This window comes from Arachis ipaensis, chromosome B06 (genome assembly GCF_000816755.2).
Source record: "Arachis ipaensis cultivar K30076 chromosome B06, Araip1.1, whole genome shotgun sequence".
Lineage (NCBI taxonomy): Eukaryota > Viridiplantae > Streptophyta > Magnoliopsida > Fabales > Fabaceae > Arachis > Arachis ipaensis.
The window spans coordinates 101827383-101836654 of NC_029790.2; the positions used below are offsets into that span (position 1 = coordinate 101827383).

General features: G+C 34.2%; 1 protein-coding gene and 1 long non-coding RNA gene across 4 annotated transcripts; both read right to left on the reverse strand.

Moving 5' to 3' along the window:
- Positions 5287–8077, reverse strand: LOC107604723. Of its 3 annotated transcripts, none has more exons than XM_016306375.2 (4): positions 7877–8077; positions 7121–7246; positions 6299–6425; positions 5287–5934 (listed from the first exon to the last, which is right to left on the reverse strand). In XM_016306375.2, exons 1-4 carry the CDS (start codon positions 7962–7964, stop codon positions 5871–5873), a joined length of 405 nt encoding a protein of 134 aa, XP_016161861.1. In that variant the 5' UTR covers positions 7965–8077; the 3' UTR covers positions 5287–5870. The 3 variants fall into 3 exon arrangements, with proteins under 3 accessions (XP_016161861.1, XP_016161863.1, XP_016161862.1); XM_016306377.2 differs by having other exon boundaries at positions 5499–5874; XM_016306376.2 differs by lacking the exon at positions 5287–5934 and having other exon boundaries at positions 6015–6425.
- On the reverse strand, positions 8174–8632 carry LOC110263430. The gene is made up of 2 exons (XR_002349082.1): positions 8368–8632; positions 8174–8256 (listed from the first exon to the last, which is right to left on the reverse strand). It is a non-coding gene; the product is annotated as an uncharacterized LOC110263430 (long non-coding RNA).

Genomic DNA, 9272 nt, shown 5'->3' on the forward strand with positions numbered 1-9272 from the left:
ATATCCATCCTACCAACAACCATATGAGCCATATGAACCACATATAGAGCCATCACCATTCCAACATCAACATTTTCAAGAGTCGCCGCCTCCATATTATTACCAAGATGAACCACCTCCAATACATGAAAACTTTCAACCACAAGATGAACTCTACTTTCCATCACAATCTCCTATGGAAGAATACTCATGTCCTTCAATCCAAGAGTCATATGATCCTACTCGTGATATCCAAAAGGAACAAGAGTCAAGGGATCGTCTCAAGGAAGCATTGGATCAATTTCAAGCAACCATGGAGTGTGTTGTGCAACAAGTAGAAAGAGTGGAGAATATTGAACCACCACAACTCTACCAAGAAGAACCATCTTCCTACTATGAACCCTTCCCCCAAAATGATGAATCCTTCCGTCCACCCCAACCTCCAATGGATAACATCCTTGGTGTTCTTGTTCAAGGGCAAGAAAAGATGAAAAGGGATGTGTCATGGCCCATGGCCACCTTGGATGCGGTAACAAATCAATTAGCCTCCCAATGCTTGAACACTCAAGGAACTCCCATGGCTACATGTGAAATGAAGAAAGGACATAGCATGAAGGAGAGATTGGAAACTCCGGTGGGAAATGAGGGAAGTTGCTTTGTATTGGAACAATTGGAGGAAGCTTTAATTGTTGAAGACACGGAAGAAGTGGTAGAAGACTTAGGAGATGCGGAGCCTCCATGGGAACATAGAGTTGAAGGAAACCCCTCCAAGAAGATTAAACTTGATGCTAAGGAGGAGTGTGCACAACTTCAAAAGCATATACCTTATGAAGAATTGGATGGGATAGAGAAAGAATTGAGTTCCCTTGGTGATGAAGATCAAGCATCAAGTCTTAGTGGTGAAGAATCCTTTAAGCATGAAGAACCTTCTCCGGTTGGATTTGAAAGCGTTGATGAGGTAAATTTTTCTCACCCTCCCTATTATGATTTGAGTAAAGGAAAAGGTTTAGATAAAATTGTTGAACAAAGGATTGAGATTAAGAGATCTTGTGAAGAGGTGGAAGTCCCTAGAAATAGAAGAACGAGGGTTGGTTATGCTTTGTCAAGATCTTTGGAAGCATCTTTGCCTAGGTTGTCGTCTACCCCTTCACTTGAGTGGGTAAAATTCATTTCTATTAGCTTTATTGTCCCACTTGAGTATGAATTACAATTCCTAGGGAGAACGACCCGAGGTTTGAATACTTCGGTTATTAATTTTAGGGGTTTGTTACTTGTGACAAACAATTTTTTGTATGAAAGGATTATTGTTTGGTTTAGGAACTATACTTGCAACGAGAATTCATTTGTGAAATTCTAAACCATCAAAAATCCAATCATCACATACTCATCTTAGAATTCTCATGTAAGCACCCAAACATCCTCTTAAATCCTATCAATTGAGTAGCACAACAATCCTTGCTCCTAAACTTTGAGCTTCCAACAATAATGAACCGTAAATTATGATGTCAACCACTAATTATCTCTCTTCTACTCTTTACAAAACATCCTGAGTTGACCATCCGTTTCAAGCAAACCGTATTCAAGTGGAATAATAAAGCTTAAGGACAAAAATTTTATCCACTTGAATGATGTAATGGATGATGGTAACTTAGGAGGAGATGCTTCCAACGGTCTTGATAGGGCAATTTCCACTCCCGTTCGTCCTCTTTGAAGGGTTTCCACCACTTGACAAGATGCTTCAAGCTCTACCCGTCAATGTCCTCTAGCTCTTTCCCATCACTTAAGTCATATCTTGGGGTTGAGTGAAATCTACCTCAACATCAATTTTAACTTCAATGAGGAAGGATTCATCAAACTCAAAAGGATCATATGTTGATGCAAAATCATCATAAATAGGGAGACTTGTTGCTTGCCCTATTTCTTCCAATTCTTCAATCACAATATGCCTTGAAAGTTGTGCACTATCCTCCTTAACATCACCTTCAAACTCCATGGAAGAAGGCTCTACAACTTGAGATTCCTCTTTGCATTCAACATCTCCTAAATCTTTAACCACTTCTTCCGGTTCAATTATCTCTACTTCCTTCTCTTCTTGCAATTCTTGCTTTAACTCATTCTCTTCTTCCCCTTGAAATTCCAAGTTCTCCTTCTCATTTTGCTCCTCAATTAATCCTCCATATTTAACAAGAGAGGTGTCTTGGATAATTGAGCACAATGATGCCAACTGGTTCACCACTTCAGTTAAGCTAGCCACAAATTCCCCTTACTTTTGGCAACGAGCTAGAAGTTCTTGTTGTTCTTGTATTAGGGGTTGGAGAAATTCGTCCAATGAAGGCGGTGGTGGAAGAGAGGGTTCATTGTTTGGAGAAAAAGTGTCGTAGTTGGAAGGTGGTTCATATTGGTGAAAGTATTGAGGTGGTGTATAAGGAAATGGTGGTTCTTGGGAGTATTGGTATTAGAATGATGGTGGCTCTAAATATGGTTCATATGGTGTTGGTATGGTGGATATGAGTTAAGATCATATAGAGATGAATGGTGGAATGGGGCTTGTGAGTAAAGTTGTTGAAAGCTATATTGAGGGAAGGGATCATATGCATATGGTGGTTGTGGTTGACACCCACAATGAGGGTCACCACATCCATTATGTTGATATGCATTAGGAGTTGGATTGTACCCATAAGAAACCAGAGGAGGTTGTTGCCAAAAAGATTGTTCATAGGATTAAGGCTCCTCCCATCTTTGATTTTCAATGCAAATCCTCATTGAAGTTTTTATTTCCTATAACATAGTTTGAACCAAACTCATAGCAAAAAAGGTGAGAATTCATAATAGCAAGAGAAAATAAAGACAAACTATTAAGAAACAAAGAGACAAAATCCTAACTACTAACTCAAACAAGCAAACAAACAAAGAGCAAACTATTCACAATATTAACATATGTACAATAACCAATAACAAGCACACATTGCAATTCTCCAGCAACGACGCCAAAAACTTGATAAGATAATTTTATGTCGATCTAGAATTCCTCAATAAATTGAATTACTTCGTTGCAAGCATAGTCTAGATCAACAATGGATCCTCCATCAAAGTTTAGTTTGGTTGTCACAAGTTCAACCCAATAAAAATAATCGAGAGTATTATTCTCGAGTTGTTCTCCCTAGGAATTACAATTGAGTGCCTAATTATTGGTTATGAGATCAAGTGGGTTGATGATAAGAAGCAAGAAATTTAAAATAGACAAGAAAATAAATCAAACAACTAAAGATGACAATAATAAAGAGGCATTCATGGTAAGGATTGAGAATCAATGTTTTCTATTCTAATCATTAATTATAATACAAATGTTATCAAGAGCTAATCCTATTTCGTTATCTCCAACATCGAGAGAAAGTCAAATAAGCCTAGTTAATCCCAATCCATAAGTAATGTTAATGAAAACAAGATTAACTAATCACTCTAGATCACCAATCTAAATTAATAACTTAAGATTGCCTAATTTCTCTTTCCAAGCCAAGAATGCACAAAATCTACTCTAAACCTAAGCCAAGCATTTTATCAAATACTTGGTGTGCATAAAAATAAAAGCATATTAAATTGTAATAAAAATAAAATCTAAATTACCAAATACAAGAAAATAAAAACAATAACTCAAGCAAGCAAGAAAAGAACATAAAATATAAAATTGTATTAAATGAAATTAAAAGTAACAAGAGTGTTCACAAACTAAAATATAAAAGAGAAATTAACAATGTAAACTAAGAGAACAAAGATGTAGGAACAAGAAATTGCAAGAAAAACTAATTAAAAATAAGAATAAAACCCTAAATCTAAGAGGCAATTAAACTAAGAACCCTAATTTCTAGAGAGAAGATGAAGTTTCTCTCTCTTAAAAACTACCCTAAAACATGGTTCTACCTACACTAATTGCTCCCCCCCTTTTCTTCCTTCTTGATTTTGTCCTCAAATACTTCAGAAAAGAGTTGGATATGGGCCTCAATGAGCTCAGAAATCGCCCCCAGCGTGTTTCTTTAATGAGGTCACATGACAAGTGTCACGCGTACGTCACATGGTAGATTTCTAAAACTTTATTTCTTCATGAATTTTCCATTTTACATGCCTTTTTTTTTCACTTCTTCAATTTAATATTTGCCTTATAAACTGGAATCACTCAACAAACATATCATGGTATTGAATAGAATTAAAGTGAATTAAATTTAACAATTTAAAGGCCCAAAAAGCATACTTTTAACTCTTAAGAATAAATTAGGAGAAATTCACAAATCATGCTATTTCATTGAATAAATATAAGATAAGTTAATAAAATCTACTAAATTCAATACAAGATAAACCACAAAATTGGAATTTATCAATAACCTATAAACTGTGTTTATTGGGATACATATTTATATATTTCCATTTTCTTATTTGAATTTAGATCTTCTAAATTTTAGATTTTTACTTTAGAGGATAAAGTGAGATTTCTTACCATTGAATATTCTCTCTCTCATATTTTTTCTTGGTCCCATTTATAAAATAAATGGTGATAGATAATACTTTACTCTCTAAAGTGAGATTCAAAATTTAGAGGATCCAAATTCTTAGAATTTGGCCTCTTGTACCTAAAGAGGAGAGCATTCTATTTCATGTATGCAATCTTATGAAGCGTGTGTTGGTTGGGATACATATTTATATATTAAGGTGAGAAGAATTCTTTAAAAATTTAAAATTGGGGTGAGTTAACCTTCTTGCGGCATTACAGTCCAGACCACTATGTTTATATAAAGATGGAAGAGAAACCAAATTCGTGAGCAAAATGTGAAGCAATGAGTGATGATACTTCAAGAATTCATGTTCATCTGCACATTAATATTGTTATGGTGATGCCATGCATACGAATAACCAAGTAGGAAAAAAAAACAAGTTGTACAAATGTATTCGACTATTCATGTAAATTAGCTGATATACAAATATCAAATTGCTATAATTATCGTGCATATTGTTTGTTTATGTTGTGAATATTACGCACAATAATGATTGTTAAGGTAGGATTTTTGTGTTTCGGTGTCTCAATTTATTTTACAGCTATTCAAGCAAGTAGCTTTTTTATGGTCGCACCCGTGCAACTCTCAGATTCACACACTAGTTAATATATTATATGGTTGCAATGTTTATTTTATCAAGTTCATTACACCCCCCAAAAAATGATAATAAATTAAAAGCCAAAAGAACAAAACTTGTGGAGCTCCGGTTTCTTTCAAGATTTCATTGAAAGAAATTGGGAAATAAAAATAGAACTACCATCACTTTACATGAATCCTTAAAAGTAAAACATTAGCAACTTAAATAATTAGTATCTGTCGTATCTTATTGACCAATAACACTAAACATTTAGTAAAGAAGTGTATGGTAAAGTAACTATTCTGCTTAAATAAAATTTAAAATATTTATTTTAAATTTTTTAAAATATGCCTTCAAAATAAAAATTTCCCTTTTATTAAAAAAAAAATAGAAAGAAAAGACAAGAAAAGAAAAAAAAAGACGAGAATACCACTGATGATTCTGTTAAATGATGCACAAAGTTCATGTTCCCCACCATGCTAGAAATGTGCTTGGGCCTTTGCTATTGAAGAGGAATTCATGAGCCTGATCTAAATATATGATGTTTTTGTCCTGTATTAAGCATAGCCTCCAGTTCTTATGGAACTGATGATAATTATGTGGATGAGTAATTAATCTGGGAAATGGCTTGGTTACAAATAAAAGAGGAAACAGAGGCGCTCAGTTGTCCGGCGCTGTAGATTTGAGAGGGTTAATGGTGATGGCCATGTTGCATACTTTCTGATGTAACTTCACCAGGACCTTTCTCAGTTTCTTGGTCTGCAACTTCTTTAACTACCAAGCAAAAATATTTGCATCCAGTTCGAAATTCCGTCAATTTCTTCATACGAAACCCTTGTTTATTTAAAGGGTTGATCAAAACAAGAATGAAGCAATTTATTATTTATTTTTTTCTTAGCAAGAAAAAGAAAGCATACCAACAAAGAATAAAATATTTTTACAATTTATCAAGGTTGGCAACAAATAACAAGAGTCGCAAAATCACCAAAAAATTAAGTAATCCCAAAACAAAAATTTAATTGAACCATAATCCTATAAGATTTGGTCAAAAGATTTGAGATACAAGGCAATTTTCACTCTTCCTAAGGAAACTCCTTTGTGGCCAACTTACTTTCTCTCATACAATTATTTCAAGCTTTCAAGACAACAAAAGAAAAAGGCAAGCTCCTCAACTATAAATCATGAAGACAAATCATACCTCAGATCCTGGAACCTCTTCAACAAGCTCAACTTGAATTTCTCAACTTCTGCATCCTCAAGTGAATTTGGTGCAGACCTAATGATTGAAATGGCCCCAGCATTGTGCAGGGATGCAAGAACTTTATCTACAATGAAGTTTATTATCTCAATCAAATAATCAATGGAAAAATGAAAACAAAGTAGAAGACTAGTGAAGCAGAATTGATTTAGTTGTACTCTTGCATATCTTTCAACCTCAGCTGTAATACCCGTTACACTTGAGTTCATTCTTTTCCTTTTTTTAAGGTATTAAAAATGGGATTAATAATAATAAGTAGATTGACACAGAAAAATGAGATGTTATGCACTATGCTTATGACATTCCAATGTGTAACAAAGCCTTTTGGCTTCATTAAGTTCAAGTTTCATGCTACTGAAGAAATTGATATAGGATGCTTCTTCCCTCAAGGTTTAGAAAAAGGAAATTTTCATATTTCAGAACCTAACAACATTTAGGACAAGCATCCATTCCCAACAAAACCACATGAATGTACGAATATAAGCTTTTAATTAATCAATGGACAGATTGTCTTCCTCCCTACATACTCATATCAGTTGAATAACTTCAAACAAAATTAGTAGATGGCTGGAAATTGGTAGTTTAAGAGAGTTAAGACCACAAAAGTATGATTCATCTTTAATAAGATAGGAATACCTTTCCAATGGCATGGTCATAATATTTTTTTCCCTCAAAAATAACGTTAAAAAGAAATCCAGGTGATAACTAATGAACAAATGAACCCATGAATAACACATTTAGAATAAGACTTTAAAGTAGAACCTGATTGTGACAGTGCAGCAAGAGCCTCCAAAGCTGCTTTTCGTGTGCGGTCATCCTTAGCCGTGCTTAACATATTTAAGAGCTCTTCAGCTCCACCCATCTTGAGTATCTTCATCCTTCTTTCATCTTTCAGAAAATAGGAAGTGAAAATTTTTTTTGTATGAACTTATGCAGTAGGTAGTGAAGATCCAAGAAAATAATGCATCATAGGATACTATTCTAAATCAGTTTCATGAGCATCATTATTCACTGCCACATTGCAAACTATGGATAGATAATTGCAAACATAGAATACTCAATAAAGGTACAAACAAGCAAAAAGTGTCAACTGTTAAGACAATTTCTCAGTTATTGAGCAAAATTCAGTTTTGAATAACTGAAACATATGTCTTTACTCAAGAAAAATATACAAATAAAAATAGAGTAGCTCTTTCACCTATAAGACCAGCCACTGAAGATCGGTAAAAATCTTAGTAACTATGCATAATCAGTTCAAAAGAAATCCATAACACTGTTCTCAACCAATTCAAAGTCTCATAAACTCTTCCCCATAATACAAAGCACAAGGACAACAAAAGTATGCTAGTCGCGAGTTATAAGTCGTAAGAAATGGAATCTACTCGGCAAAAACATTTAACCCTATAGAAAAAAAGAAGGCAAATACACCACGAATAGCTTCCATTTATTTCCACATAAATGTGTCATAAAATATTAATCGCAAGCAATAGAGAGGTATATAGATAGTAGAAAAATTACCATCTATTGCGAATCGAGTCAACCTAGAAGCTCCCATCCTTTTATACAAGGGATCCCTGACGCGCAAAAGTGAAACTGACTGCTGCATCAAGTTCTCTCCTGATTTTCCATTTTCAAAATTTTAACCACAATGTCAGCAGGTTTGAACCACCACGAGTAAATGAATGCCTGATTACAATTTGAAAATAGTTGCAAGATCAACCCTAAACCCTAAATCCAAAATCAACATGAAACCATATATCCGTTTCTACAAGAATTAGTACCTATAGCTTTCTCTATAAAGCAAAAATACCGATAAAATAGAAACTCATACCTTTGCCACTATATGATGAAAAATTACGAGATTGAACACTGATCACAGGTCTCCTCTTACATAAATACTACCAAACAAAAAAGAGAAATAAAATGAATTAGCTAATGAGTAGCTATTAAGCATTAAAAAGAATTGGAGAATAGAAATGGCAAAAATGAAGGTTAAGATTGGAGGTTACGTTAGAAAAGCGAGCAGCTACGGCGCGCATGGTTGCAAAACGTGGATAAGCTGAAGCTCAGAGGTTACAGTGTTCCCTTTCAAGGTAGCGAAGATTGCGTTAAAATCGCATCCTTCCGCATCGGCTGAAATCGCCGTCCAAGAATGGTGATGGCAGCGTGCGCCGGCGACCTTCAAAGGAGCAACAGAGCTTCGTCCAGATTCCAAAATTGAAAGCTTGAGACGAGAGTTTCGACTTCAGAGCTCAGCCTTCAGAGGCGGAGTCTGAAGGATCCATATCCGAGTTTGTTATCCGGTTCGGATCCAGTACCCATGCCCGAATAAAGCCCACGAACTGCACTAGAAAACATATCATTGTGAATTTAATAAGCCCACCTTCTCCCACAGCGGCCTTCTACAACGTGATTTGGTGACCAGGCCCAATATTATATGCCGAAAAAGGAAAGACAAGAACCAAAAATTTAATGTTCCAAAAAAAAAAAAGAATCTATAGTTGGATAGACATGCTAATTTGGAGGAATGTTATTTTCATATTATATATTTTAGGGTAGATTGTTATTTCAGTGTCAAATCTTTGTGTCAAGTCTTAATTTGATCTATAATATTTTAAATATTTTATTTCAATCCCAAAATAATTTAAACGAATTTAATATTGTCTCATAGTTAAATTTAACACTAACAATTAGTATATTAAAGAATTAATAACGTTTAATATTCAATACATAATCAATTTACTAATGATTATCTGTATAAAAGGTTTTTTTTTATTCTAGAGACCAATTGATGGATAGAATTTGAGATTTTGTATAAAAAAAACAAAAAAATAGAATGTTAAAAAAGATTTTGATATGTTTTTTTATAGAATAAGAAGAGATGACTTAACTAATAATATTAACGTTCCTGTCA

Bases quoted from the DNA above. Each gene is read 5' to 3' on its own strand.
- LOC107604723 (XM_016306375.2), bottom strand. From the start codon at position 7,964: ATGCAGCAGTCAGTTTCACTTTTGCGCGTCAGGGATCCCTTGTATAAA. The intron at 6,426-7,120 runs GTTCTACTTTAA...ACTTCATTGTAG, and splicing joins TGCTGCACTGTCACAATCAG to ATAAAGTTCTTGCATCCCTG. The intron at 5,935-6,298 runs GTATGATTTGTC...TAAATAAACAAG, and splicing joins AAGAGGTTCCAGGATCTGAG to GGTTTCGTATGAAGAAATTG.